Source organism: Panthera leo, chromosome B1, assembly GCF_018350215.1.
Source record: "Panthera leo isolate Ple1 chromosome B1, P.leo_Ple1_pat1.1, whole genome shotgun sequence".
NCBI lineage: Eukaryota > Metazoa > Chordata > Mammalia > Carnivora > Felidae > Panthera > Panthera leo.
This window is the reverse complement of record NC_056682.1, coordinates 195,157,853-195,172,643: the sequence shown is the minus strand read 5'-3', so window position 1 is coordinate 195,172,643 and position 14,791 is coordinate 195,157,853. Positions and strand designations below refer to the sequence as shown.

The window sequence follows — 14,791 nt, the reverse complement described above, 5'->3', positions numbered from 1 at the left end:
CCCTGAATGATAACGAGAATATATTTTCACAGTAGCAACTGGTGACATTTCAATAAATCAATGTGCTGCAGTGATACCTAAATAAAAGCTTATTTCACTATAATGATGCTTCCAGGCTTCCCTTAAGTCAGGTGGTTACTTGCAGTTAATGATCTGTGACATACCACACAAGTAGTCCTAAAAAGACTTATTATCCACTGCGTGTGCAACAATATTTGCTTTATGGATGGCTAAATGAATGAAGACATTCAATGTAACTGTAAAAGTAAAATCAAAAGAAAACGTACAAGTAACATGTTTTCTTTAAGTAAAAGGGCTGTGACCGTTTTCCATTAATACTTAACCTTTTGCTGGAGCAGTGCAACCACATATAATGCTCAAATCCATAAAGCCCAAGAGCTGTTCTGGGTTAATGCTAATTAACTGCCCCCAATCAAAAGAGCAGTAACTTTCCAAAAATGTGAGATCATCAGCCTCTATTGTTGACATCAAAGTCATATCACAAAGCTTAATGAACAATAAAAGAGACAAATATGCTTTATATATAAGAATCTTTTAATCGAATTTCTATAAACCTGTACAATCCAAACATGTCAAGAAAAGAATTATTATGCTGCACACAAATTTGCTAATCTCAAACAATACTCCATCCTTCATGGCTGCCAGACTTTGCAAGCATTCACATGTTTACCATTTATAATTTTATTTCATTCACTAGACTCGGCTTTTGTCCACCATATGTCCACTGTGGATTAACTATTCCCTTAGGTACAATTAAGGCCTTTCCATTTGTTGTAAGAAGAGCTAAGTATGAAGGACACGGCCAGAAATAACATTTATACCTCCACCAAAAACAGAAGCACATTGAAACTCAAACGATGGTTTATGCAGCATCTTTTTTTTTATTAGACATATGTCTACATAGCAAAATAAACTTGAGATAAAATTCATGGCAACTATACATCAGCTTTCACCATTAAGATTAGATATCAAAATCCTATCACCTCCACTGAGTTTAAATAATTTTTCAGAAAAATGTATTTCTAAAATATAAGCTAAATGAAGACTGGCTTCCAAATATTAATAATAACTGAAATTTTAATCACTGTGTATTTCAGAGACATTTCACATGATTTTTAATGGTCTTGACTTTTAAATCCTTAAAGTAAAAAATTATATATACCTAGCAATACTTCCTCCCATTATCCATAATTAGAAGACAGAATTTGAGGACACAGTAGGAGACACAATAATGACAACTAACACAAAGCACCTGTTACATACAGGCATTGGTTCTGGGAGCTTTATATAAATAAGTCTTGCAACAACCTCCCTGTAAATTATTCCCACTTTACAGATGAGAAAATCGAGCTACAAAGAAGTGAGTATATTACCATGGTCAACAATTAATAAGTGAGCCCATATCTGAACTTAAGTGGTCTTACTTAGAAGTCTGTGCCCTTAACCACTGTATGGACAATACTAACGTGCCAGAACGCACTATAAAGTAAATATCTATAAGGGAAAATACAATTTCTCATCTTTTTTAAACTAAAATTTTGTGTGAAAATTAAGAGATTAATTAAAGTTAGGAGTTTGGTTTTCAAAAGAACTACATGTGTAACGTAGCAGGTGTCTTGCCTGGTCTGATGTGATAGTGACTCATAAGCATGAAATGAGTCTGTCATTATTAAACTCCTCTTCTGATTCAAAAACCTGGGCTCAGCATTACACAAAAGCTGGAAGAACAGTATTATTTTCACTTTATCATCTCAAAAAGTCCATAGTTCCGTTTTTCACTATTCATTCAGTAGAGAATGAATACTTTTCAAGTCATTCATAACAAGTATCTACTTAGCGCTTCGGGTGTTCAGGGACTAAGCTAGATAGATACTAGAGAGACAGCCGTGAACAAAGCAGTCTCTGCCTTCATGGAGCTTCAATTACAGAACACCTGGATAACTGCAAAGGGGGTGGGGGGAGGAAACATGTATTCGGAAAAAAGGTGACTTTTTCAGAAAAATCTCAGAGTTTAAAAAGCAAGAAATAGCTAATAATTATTAAAATCAAGCAAGAAACTACCTAGCATTCTGTCCTACTCCTATTCTATTTGTTCGTGTCTCTCAACCCTCTAAGATGAGTTTAAGATTTGGGAAAGTCCTCACAAACCCCTCATGTTCTACTTTTTCACTAATCAGAATCAGTGCAATAGACTGAAGATTAAGGAGTGGAGCTGACTCATTCAAAATTGTATCTAAAAATAGAATCAGAGCTAAAACAACAAAAGAAGACGTAAGACGTGCTTAATCATCAAGTGTCTGCACACATACCTCCATGTCTGTCTCTCTCCTCCCATAAACACAAAACATGCTGTAATCTCTCCCATCCTTTAAAAACAACACCAAAGAGTTCTGACCCACATTCCCTCCAGCTGCTGCCCCATGTGTCAATTCCCTTGTAGACTGGCATTACATATACATGTTGCTTCTATTCGTCATCTACAACTCATTGTCTTCCTTTCTCTCCCCAACTCACTATACTCAGCTCTCACCCCCACCACTCCGATGAATCTATTTGCCAAGGTGATCACCAATCCCCTCAGCATGCTTAATCTAATAACCATTCTTAGAGCTCACCTGTTGATCACTCCCTTCTTAGAACACCTTCACATGTGGCTTCCAGGAAACTTCACTCTCAGACTTTCCTCGTATCTCCACTAGCCACATGCCAATTCCTTTGCTGATCTCTCTTTATTTCCCCAAGCTTTAAAACATGGCTGTAACCCAAGGATTAATCTCTGTAATTCTTCCCTTTTTATACTCACTCCTATGTAAAGTTCACCCAGTCTCAAGGATTTAAATATCATCAATATGCTGTTGACTCCCAGACTTTTATCTCTAGACCTTCTCTTGCCTCTGAACTCCGGACTCATATATCCAACTACCTATTAAGTAGCTCCACAGAGATGCTTAATAGAAGTACCTCACACTTAACATGTCCAAAAGGAAACTTGAGATCCTCACCCAAATCCGTTCTTCGTGCACTCAATTTCTGACGTCAGTAACCTGAACTTCAGCATTCCAAACGCCTAGGCCAAAACTCTTGGCATTATCTTGCCTCCTCTCTCCTCTACTCCACAGCCAACCTATGAGAAAATCCATCACCTGTCCCTTCAAAATATATCCAGAAACCAACTCATTTTCTCCACCACTTGCACTGCTGTAACCCTAGTCTATGCCACCATTACTTCTCACCTGAAATACGTCCAGTCTCCTGTTTACTTTGTTTCCATTCTTACCCACTGTAGTAAATTCTCAAAACAAGAACTGCAGTGATCCTTTCAAGTTAAATCACTTCACTCTGCTGAAATCCCTCAGTGGGTTTCCATCTCACACACAGTAAAAGTTGAAGCCCTGACAATGGCCTACAAAGCTGTTCCTGATTTGTCTTCTTCCTAGATCCTTCCCTCTTTATATCTAGTTTCATGTCCTACACTATTCTTTCGCTGACTATTCCCTACTAATTGCTGCCTACACACACACACACACACACACACACACACACACACACACACACACTCCCTCTTTATAGCTCCTAGGGAGAAAAAACAAAATCAAGAACAAAATACTACCTCAGGGCTCTGTTCCTACTCTTCCTCCTACTTGGAAAAATCTTTTTTTTTTTTTTTTTTTTTGAGAGAGAGAGAGAGAGAGAGAGAGAGAGAGAGAAAACGTAAGCAGGGGAGGAGCAGAGAAAGAGGGAGGCACAGAATCTGAAGCAGGCTCCAGGCTCCAAGTTTTCAGCACACAGCCTGACGCGGGGCTCGAACTCAAGAGCCATGAGATCATTACCTGAGCCAAAGTCGGACACCCAACCGAATGAGCCACCCAGGAGCCGTGGAAACTCTTCACCCAAATATCTACATGGCACTCTCTGTCTCTTCCTTTATCTCTTTGTTCAAATGTCATCTTCTCAAACTTTCCTTGCTACCATATTTAAAATCTTAACACCCCCTTCCAAGTCTTCCTTTTTCCTCCCTTTCCTGCTTTGTCTATGCAAAACTTACCATCATTTAACATATTATATATTTTCTGATTTACTTATTTACTACCTTCTTCTACTGGAACCAGGCTAGATGAGGGCAAAAAAGTTTGTCTCTTCATTTCTGTATCCCTAACACCTAGACAGGTATGGGCTCAATCACTAACTTTTAAATGAAATGAATGAAAGAAGACATAAGAAAGCAAAAAAAAAAAAAAAAAAAGGAAATACATGCTGAATTGCTCTATTTATACTGCAAAACTACACATTCATGTGAAATTTGAGAAAATGTCATAGAATATAAAAAATAATTAAATCTAACTTCAAGAACAATTTTAAATTAAGAAGAAATGCTATTTTTAGAGCCCCCAAAACACTCCAAAGTTGACCATAGTTCCAGGGTGTGCTTGGCAAGTAGTAAGAAGTCAATAAATCTTAGCTAGATTTATTATTGTTATTATTAGGTATGGGCACTTATCCATGTATAAAGAAAATAGATTCTTAATAATCTAACAAGTGAATAAAATGACCTAAGAAACCATCTCTGCAAAGATAAGAAGACAGTGTTTACAATACACATAAAGTTAAAATTAAACTCTCTTAAAATTATATGGCAGGGGGGCACCTGGGTGGCTCAGTCGGTTAAGTGTCCAACTTCAGCTCAGGTCATGATCTCGCGGTCCGTGAGTTCGAGCCCCGCACTGGGCTCTGTGCTGACAGGTCAGAGCCTGCAGTCTGCTTCAGATTCTGTGTCTCCCTCTCTCTCTGACCCTCCCCCGTTCATGCTCTGTCTCTCTCTGTCTCAAAAATAAATAAACGTTAAAAAAAAATTAAAAAAAAAAAATTTATATGGCAGGGATGCCCGGGTGGCTCAGTCGGTTAAGCATCCTACTCTTGATTTCGGATCAGGTCATGATCTCATGGTTCATGAGTTCAAGCCCCACATTGGGCTCTGCACTAACAGTGGGAGGACCTGCTTGGGATTCTCTCTCTCTCCCTCTCTCTCTGTCTCTGTGCCTCTCTTCTGCTCGCTTGTATGTAAGTGTTCTCTCTCTCAAAATAAATAAACATTAAACAAATTATAAAAAAATATATATGGCAGTAAATATGTTCAATTAAGCAGACTTATTACTGGACATGTTTGGGTCATTGTATTTTAGGAATGGAAGGTGCTTATGATTACCGAGTATAATCCTTCATTTTATACATGAGGATGATCCTAAGTGATTAGGTAAACTGCCCAAGGTGACATAACCAGATAAAATGACAGCCCTAGCACAGAAGCTAAAGTTTTCTGATCCTCCCTATAAATGTTCCTTTAATCTATATTGGATTTGTTCCTCAATCACTGCAAATAAATTTAAATTACTAAAGGGACTTAAATTACATTAATGAAAATTTTAAATCTTTTCACAAAATCTGTTTTTATACCAATAAAAGTTTAATTTATACATTTTACAATGCTATATATTTTTAACTTTTAATAGATTAAAATTAAGTTTAATATTTTATAATTTCTTCTAATTTTTAAAATCAGAGATTCATCATAAAAGAAATAAAAAGTAAAGTGGATGATCCTTTCTTTAGCATTTAATAAACTCTATCATGACAAGAAGATGGACAGAAATCATATAAACCTATTGTTATAACATACACAATGCTTACATAATTGCCCCAAACAAAGCAAAACCATAGAAATCTTAATACTTCTCAGGCTGAGGAAATTACAATACTGTCAAATGGTTTGAAGTAAACTATCTAAAAAAAAGTTACTCTGAAATGACATAGTAACATCACTGCAACAATTGTCAGGTGAAAATGATTTTTGATTAGTATTATGAAAAAGCACTCATCTGACATTCTGTTCCCCAATAATTACCAGTCCTAACACCAGTCTGAATGCAAGCTTATGCATTTGAGGAAACAACTCCACCAATTAAACTGGAAATACTATCAAAATGTTCTGAAAGTTCAGCAGAAGTGTCAAGTATCATGTAAAAGAATAGTTTTAAGAGCATGTATTAGGGGCGCCTGGGTGGCTCAGTTGGTTAAGCATCCAACTCTTGATTTCGGCTCAGGTCATCATCTCAGTTTGTTAGATCAAGCCCTGTGTCAGGCGCCGGGCTGTCAACACAGGGATTCCCTCTCTCTGCCCCTTCCCTGCTCACTCTCAGTACACAAAATACTGATGCTGTCACTATCAGAATCAGATGCTTTCAGCACCTACTAGCAAATAACCATAGCTCCAGTTAAACAAATTTACATATAAAGAGAGGGGAAAAAAAAAAAAGAAGAAGCAATAGAAACAAAAATATAAAGTCCATCTGAAAAAGACACTTGGATCTGATACTTTGGGATTACTATTCCCAGAACAAAAAAGAACCAAAGTATTAAAACAAATGGGCAAAGAGGTGGAATGTTTTAATTCACAATGTATAAACAGAATGAATTTTTCAAATCTTCAAGAGTTTTGATTCATGCTTTATAAATTACAAATTCTCTTAAGCAAAGTGATAATAATGACTCACTCGTTCACTTTGTTATAATACTGTAGATGGTAAATTTTACAGAAGTTGATACGAACTCTTCAACTTAGGAATCAGAGTAAATGTCACCTACCTCACAGTTTCCTATTTCTACTCTCCAGATAAAATAAGGATTTTTGAAGACTCAAAAAGTCACAGTATAGGCAAGCACTTTCATGTAAATCCCCATGAAACTTTTCAAGCCGGATGCATAACCATTTCTTCACACTCCTCTATCACTAAAAATAATCTTTAAAAAAATTGTCATAATTTTATTGAGGGTATCAGTTAAATTTTCCAACCTGAAATGTACTTGTTTTACTAATACATTTCCATTGAGTTCAGGGAACACAACTACAGAGTACATTAAAATGTGACCTTTGAACCTCGCAGTGTAACACATCACTTCCTGGGCAGAGATAGTCCTCCAAGAACAATCAATCACTGTTAAGAAGAATATACACTCAACATTGTTAATTAGTGTTGATGCACTCTTCTCGATGCCCTCATCTGTCATGAAGATTGTTTAAAAATCTGAGTTATTAGTCTTTATTTGGGAAAGGATCTGGTTAATATCTTTAAGAGCAGAAATCATTCATCTATCCACTCTATCTTGGAGCGTGATAATTCCTACCCCCAATACAAGTTACTGATAACCACCACCCCTCCACTGACTAAGAAACTATAAATCAGGAAGAGGGCAGCTTCTATGCAACCCCTGTTAATTTCTGTTTACAATCTATCCAACCGAGAATGTTAGCTAGTCAGGGGAGAAACTAGCTGATGGATCAGATAGTAGGAAAACATAACAGCTTAAAGATAGAAAATAACAAAATGACAAATTAAAATCCCATGTGCTTATAACAACATGGATTGAATTTAAAATTAATTCAAAAAAAATGAATATTCCTGAATGTTCATTTAATTTCAATGTGAACCTTCCCTGAAACACTGAAAGAAACATGAAAACTGTTACTTCAATGCAGATGGTTTTTGAAATTAAACAAAAAAATTAAAAATAAATAAAAAGTAAAAAGCATAGGTTTTCTATCATTACATAAAGGTCACTTTAGGAAAAAGCAAAATCCTTAATTCTTTTGTATTTATTTAACCTAAAATCATGATATAAAATCTATGACATTTTATCTTGAACATAATCCAGCATAATATAACTTCAGAATATTTCCTAAGAAACTCTCTGACATTATTCACCCAAGTGGAATTCAGTAGGCCAGCCGGGCCTGAAGGCCATCTAATAGATTCCCTGTATCTACGTATGTATTTTTCCTCATTAAGAAAACCATTTTCCCTTAATAACACATCCCAGGCCATAAACACTTCTAATTCCAACAGAGGCTTCATGAAAAGGCTTTTATTCATTCATTCAGTATTCATTCATTCAGGCACTATTCTAAGCGATGAGGTCCCTATGCTTCATTAAGCTTAGATTTTAGCAGGGAAAGACAGACAGGAAACAAACAAGAAACATCAGATGGCACTGAGGTGACACAGAGAAGTGAAACAGAATGTCCTGAGACAAAGGGACTACACAGCTCGTTTACACTGAGTGGTCAAGAAAAGCAACTCTGAAGAGATGACATCTAAGATGTGATCCAAATGATAAAATGGAGCCAATCAAGTAAAGAGCAGAAGAGAAAAGTACTTCGAGCAGAAGAAACTCTATGATACAAATTAACTTGGAATGTTAAAGCAGAGGAAAAAATACAAGTGTGTCTTAGCACAGAGTGGGCAAGGGAACACACAGACGAAGTCTAAGAGGCAGGTAGGAGCCGGATCACCTAGGGTCTGGTAAACCTGGATGAAGAGTTTAGGTTTCATTTTAGGTGTGATGAGAAAGCACTAGAAGAGGCATACCATGATTTGCCATTAGAGAACTGGATAGTACGAGAGCAAAGCTAGAAGCAGGAGGGACAGTTAGCAAGCTACTGCAGTATTCGTGTGAGAGGCGATGGTGCGGTGTTAGGCCATGGCCAGGTGCACCTGTAATAAGCCCATAAAGAGGACATGAATGGAAAACCCCCAGGTTCTGCAGTGTAGGCTCTGGTCAAGTGGGAGACCAAGACTTTCAAAACCAGGAAACCAGGTATCAGACCTGGTAAACATGGCTCTGTGAATTGCAGAAATTGCCTTTAGATGGTAACATCATTGTTTCCAGGTGCCTATCAGTCATCTCCCCCCACATAGGGCTACAGACACGATCAAAGTTCAACAGAACTTCTGTAAAATACATAGAATAAACAGATGACTTACCCTCTTTCCCATTTTGGAAAAGACCTAGCAGGAATTTATATTTACCTTGCTAGGAAAAAGTAGGGCCTTCCATGAAGATTTGGACATAATTGTATTTATTAATCCCAACAACCAAACAGAGCAAAAGAAAGGCAGTCAAGTTTTTAGAAAACTTGAAGTCAGCTAAAAAAAAAAAAAAAAAAAAGAAAAGAAAAGAAAAAAAAAAAAACAACCCCAAAAAACTAAGAGTAAGGTTAACAGGCCCTTTCACTACTTAAAAGCACTCTAGCTCAAACTTTGTGCAAATTAACAATGACTAACTGAATACACATAAATGGCACTCAAGAGTGTCTGCTGAACTGAATCGCCCTACCCATCTTATGGTACAAGAAGTATCAATCTAAAAAAAAAAAAAAAAGGAGGGGGGGCGCCTGGGTGGCTCAATCGGTTACGCATCAGACTCTTAATTTTGGCTCAGGTCATGATCTCACAGTTCGTGAGTTCAAGTTCCACGTCGGGCTCTGCACTTTCAGTGCAGAGTGCTGGGGATTCTCTCTCTGCCCCCACTCCGTGTGCCTCTCTTTCTTAAAATACATAAACTTAAAAAAAAAATTTTTTTTAAGAAATAAATGAGGCATAAGATAGTGACAAAGGAATTCTCTAGGAACCATTTCCTCCAGGCCACTTTTGTAAGATGTCTGTTTCAGCTGTACTAATTTGTAATTTGTGATCACTCAAATTGAAGCTATAGTCAGTGTTTTTTAAAGGCTATTGTGATTAATAATAATAATGATGATAATAGTTACTGAGCATTTACAGTATACAGACCTCATGCTAAGCACTTTCCATGTAAATCTCACTTAATCTTTAACCTTATCAGACAGAAACTACTATCTTTACCTGCAGATGAGGAAACTGAGGTATAAAGATATAAAGTAACCTATCTGATGTCACACTGCTGTTAAGTGAAAAAACCTGGCCTTGTAAAAGCAGTCTCTAAATTCAAAGTCCTATGATCTTAACCATGACTCAATACTTCATTTGAAGTCTTCTATACTACAAAAAAAATCACTAACTAGTGCCTTACAGCCTTTCAGAATATGGAAAAAATAAACTTGTTTTAAGTATTATACACTGAAATAATTTAGTCATTACTAATTCTATTTCATTAAAGCAAATCTCTTCCTCTACTGGCTACTTCATTAACCTACTCTAGGTACTCTTTATATTTAAACATAATAAAACACAATTTTTAGTAAAAATAAACCTATAATTCATCCTTACCTAAGAGTATCCTCAATCTTCAGTCCAAATTTCTGTTTACTATATTTTCATAAAAACACAAACAATTTTAGGGGCACCTGGGTGGCTCAGTCGGTTAATCGTCCGACTTCAGCTCAGGTCATGATCTCAGGATTCATGAGTTTGAGCCTCACATCAAGCCCTGCACTGACAGCTCAGAGCCTGGAGCCTGCTTCAGATTCTGTGTTTCTCTCTGTCTGTCTCTCTCTCTCTCTCTCAAAAATAAACGTTGAAAGAAAGAAAGAAAGAAAGAAAGAAAGAAAGAAAGAAAGAAAGGAAGGAAGGAAGGATGGGTCTCCTAAAATGAAAAGCTGCACTCAGAAATAGAAGGTAAGGTCACCAAAACTTATGATTTCTAAAGGGGAATTTCAATGAATTGAAAAGCATCAGATTCACTCAATTAGAATTATTTACAGAACAGAAAAGTAAAATTCACCTAAAACTTAAGAAAAAACTGTACCCAAGGCATCCATTTCATGATCTGTAATACTATTTTTCTAGACACTATTATAAAATGTGTATTTTTAACTCTTCAGAGAAATGATATCCACACCTGTTTTGTAATGGTTTTAAAGTAAGGCTTGGATTTATTAAATGTTCATCTAAGTGTGCAAAACCACATAATGAAGAAATCTTGGTTTAGTCCTTCAGGAAGTACTATTTCCTAAATAATTACAGACCAAAAAAATGCACTATACTTTTAAAGACCTTTGGAGAAGATAATTCTCTTGGTAGTATACTTGGGTATTGGTTTAACAACGCTTGTAGTCAGGAAACTCTTCCTGACCTAAATCCTCCATGGTATAATTTAAATTCATTTTCTCTTTTTGTGACCTCAAATAGTTGTAGAAGATTAGGTCATATTATCATATTTTATATATTTAAAAACCCTTATTAAGGTCTCCTTTTCCAGGTAACTGCACTGCAGGACTATGAACCAACAGTCCTGTACAAAATTCAGCCTTATAATTTTATATGCCGTATACAATAGCCCAGCTGACAGATCTCAAAAATTATCCACCCTTTTCACCACACACGACTCCTCCCCCAATACACTCTTTCTCAAAAGACAAAACAACACAAGCAATTATCTGTACTTTAGAACTAATCTCAAAGTTTAGAGAGAAACTTTGCGAGAGAGTTTGCGAGAAACAGGAGCAAGGAACCACACACCCAAAACTCCACCCGACGCTGCTCTCTTCCCTACAACGGGCGATCATTTAATGAAATCTCTCTCTCAAAATCTCTGGGGCAGAGCTGAAGCTGCAGTGCAATATCATAAAATCTGCAGCTGTGTTGCTGTTCTTAATAGTCCGTGCTGCTTCCTTAGACCACAGGAAGCCAAAACACACACTCTCAGAACAGAACTTACCTTAACGGGAATCGGCCAAAGCAGCAGGGCAGTGAGATCAAGCATCAGAACTGTCACTGAAAAGATCGTATACATCCATGCAAACTTCCTCTTCAAGCAATTTACTTACTCCAGGAAAGCTGTATCTTTTATGTTTCTACACATCAAAATTTGTTTAGGAACAAAGACTAAAGGATAGGCAGATAAACAACGATACAGAAAGAAGCATTAATGACTTACTTTTATTGCCCACCAAGGCAACCAGCGGCTGAGTCTCTGACTCCTCGCTCACTTTCTTCACCACAGAATACCAATCTTCTAAATTCTCAAAGCTTTGATAATTTGTAATATCATATACCAACAGGATTCCCTGTCACAAAAGAGTTACAGAACTTTTTGTAAGATACCTGGCATAGACGTGGTGAGCTACCACAAATACGAAAAAATCCTATCATGGGTGAAAAGGCTGCAAAGGTCTACAATCCTGCCTGTTACTTTCATGAGGTCAAACATGTAAACCTTCCAGTAAATAACCATCTGCTGCTGCTCTTTCTAAATATTTTCAAAAATGAGATTCCATGACATCCCTTGATAGTCAATTTTAGTGTTTAACACAATTTTCTTTAAATGAAGTAAGTCGATTTCCTCTTTTGGTCCTCTGTGCATTTGGAGAACAACACTGGGGTATCCTCCTTGTAATAACCCTTCATGTACTTGAAGATAGTTAAGTGACTCCTTTACCATCTCCTTTCCAGAATAAACAAACTCAATTCCTTAAACTTGCCTCAAAGGACCTATTTTCTATCCCTTTAATCATAGTTGTTGGGTTCTTCCCAGGACACACTACATACAGTTTTTTGACATCCTCTTTAAAATGAGCAATGTAAAACTGGACATGATACTGTAATAAGAGCCTGAACAAAGCCAAATACAACAGAGGGATTGCTTCCTGCCTCTTATATATCATATTCCTTTTAATATATCCCATTATTTTGTGTGGGAAGGAGAAGTATGTACACACACAAAAATAACAGTGCCACATTCTTGATTCTCATCCAGTTCGTGGTCAAACACTTAATACAAAGCTCTGCATACAGTCTAAGTCTGGACCCTAGTAGCATTTACGTCTCCTCCTTCTTAGGATATAATCACAAACTTTTACTACATTTTTGTACCTACTATCCATCTAGACATATATTTAGATCTTTTCATTAGTCCTTACAATAATCATCTAATGCTGCTAACTCTTATTCTCATTTTACTAATAAGGAGAGGCTACAATAACAAAGGTCACCCATACTTAGGTCACATACCACTACCACTAGGGTAGGTGAGGAAGCCAGATCTGAATCAAGGGCTGTGTGAATATAAAGTCTACTCATGCATTCTATAAGCATTTGTCTGCCAACTATATGCCAAGCATTGTGCTGGGTCCTAAGGATATAAATTCCAAACCTCAAGAAACTCAGTCTTGCAGCCAGGCACATAAACAGACAAGTATAGAACACAAAAGTAACGACCAGTGATATGCTGGTAAATATTAATAAACTGGCTAGCGCCGTGGTGGGGGTCGGGAAGGGTAGAGTGTTATTTGTCTCATTTGCCTATTTCTGTGGTACAAATACTCCCCTGTGGCCATTTTCAAGCTATCAATGTCACTTCACTCAACAAAGCTGGGTAGGACATAGCCATATTGCATCTGAACCATACAGGTACATTAGACATCAATAATTTCAAGAACCTACTTAAGAAAATATATGGTAAAATGATTAGTAATGAATTTTGAGCATATATCTTCGTTTTTAATATAATTGATGAGTTTATGTATTTTTAACCATGAATGTATTTAACGACTGGCTCACAAAAATTCCCGAAAATTTAACAACTGCCTTTCTCAAGCCAGAGAATAGCATACTACTATTATAACCTTCTAGGACCATGTTCTTTTATTAAATTACACTGGCCCCTAAGTCACTTAGCTCCTCTGGGTCTCAGGTTGTTTGCCTCTAAAATTAGATCACTGAAAGTAAATGGTCTCTAACATCCCTTCCAGTTTAAATATTCTATAATTTTCATGCAAAATCACTTGTCTGATTCATTTTGGTAGCTTAGACACTTCTTTCTGTCTTCCTAAATGCTTTGAAATAATGCCCAGCAATAGAATTATTTGAAATAATCAGCACAAGCCCACTTTTCTTATTAAGAATAATGCCCCAGAACTGGCCTCTGAAGAAAACTAATCTTCAGTACTCATTTTGGCAGCACGTATAGAGAGGAAGAGAGGAAGAAAGGAAGCTAATCTTCAAACGACTGACTCCACCTTCAGTTGACTCGAATGATATCCCATATTGTGTTGAAGGAGCTCTGCCCTGAAAGTCAGATCGCCGCTGGACTGCAGTCCTGGCCTGGCCCTACCATCCACTGATCTTGAGCAACGCTTCTGTAATCTACCTTGATGATAGCTGCCATGTCTAAGCGATTATGGGAAGTAACAAAAAGATTTATTTAAAAACTAACATACTACACAAATACTGGGAATTTTTATTATTCTGAGTGAGTAAGAATCACATTTTCAAGGCAACTCTGTGATAGTTTTTGTAACTCATAGATTGAGCTGCTGACCCACGATGAGTCTTAAACCTTAAGATGTTTGGAACCCTTCTAAATCAGTATGTGAAAGTCTTCATCTCAACATGGGCCAGTACGTGCATATGATGCAAATAAAACATGGCCACAACCCTTAATGATCAGTACTAGACCAGAGCTTAGAATAAAAACTAAACACTAAGCTTAGAATAGGTATCTATTATATACCAGAAGTCAGTGAACTATGGTCCCCAAGTCAAACTCAGTTCAAAGCCCATATTTGTGAATAAGCTTTTATTGAGATATAGTCATACTTACCTGGTTAAGTATTATCAAGGGCTGCTTCTGTACTACCACTGGAGAGTTGAGTGGCTGCAACAGAGCCAGTACGGCCTGTGACACCTAAAATATTTCCTGTCTGGCTCTCTAAGGAAAAGCTGGCCAATTCCAGAGCTAAACCAGTGTGTGTCAGTATTTTTCAGAGATCAATAAGTATGAATCTTCCAGAAGTCATGAGAAAGGCAAAAGGTTAAATGCCTTTCATTAATCTAGCTATCCACAAACCAAACATCATATACCCCATTCTCAATACCACTTAATGTAAAAACTATGATTCCATCTTTGCTCCTAATATGGCAATTTTTCATCAGTTCTAACCTATACCAATGTGGTCAAAATCCAAAAAGGGAAATGGGAAAACCAAAAAGACATCAAAACACAAAAAAGTTCTAGAACT

General features: G+C 36.8%; 1 protein-coding gene across 4 annotated transcripts in view; it reads right to left on the bottom strand.

Moving 5' to 3' along the window:
• The window catches only part of RAB28 (RAB28, member RAS oncogene family), an 85,317-nt gene that overhangs the window by 51,399 nt on the left and 19,127 nt on the right, over positions 1-14,791 (bottom strand). For all 4 annotated transcript variants that reach the window (XM_042936877.1, XM_042936878.1, XM_042936879.1 and 1 more), the window contains exon 4: positions 11,710-11,839. In XM_042936877.1, the coding sequence (XP_042792811.1) occupies positions 11,710-11,839 (130 nt within the window). The remainder of the gene's footprint in view (positions 1-11,709; positions 11,840-14,791) is intronic.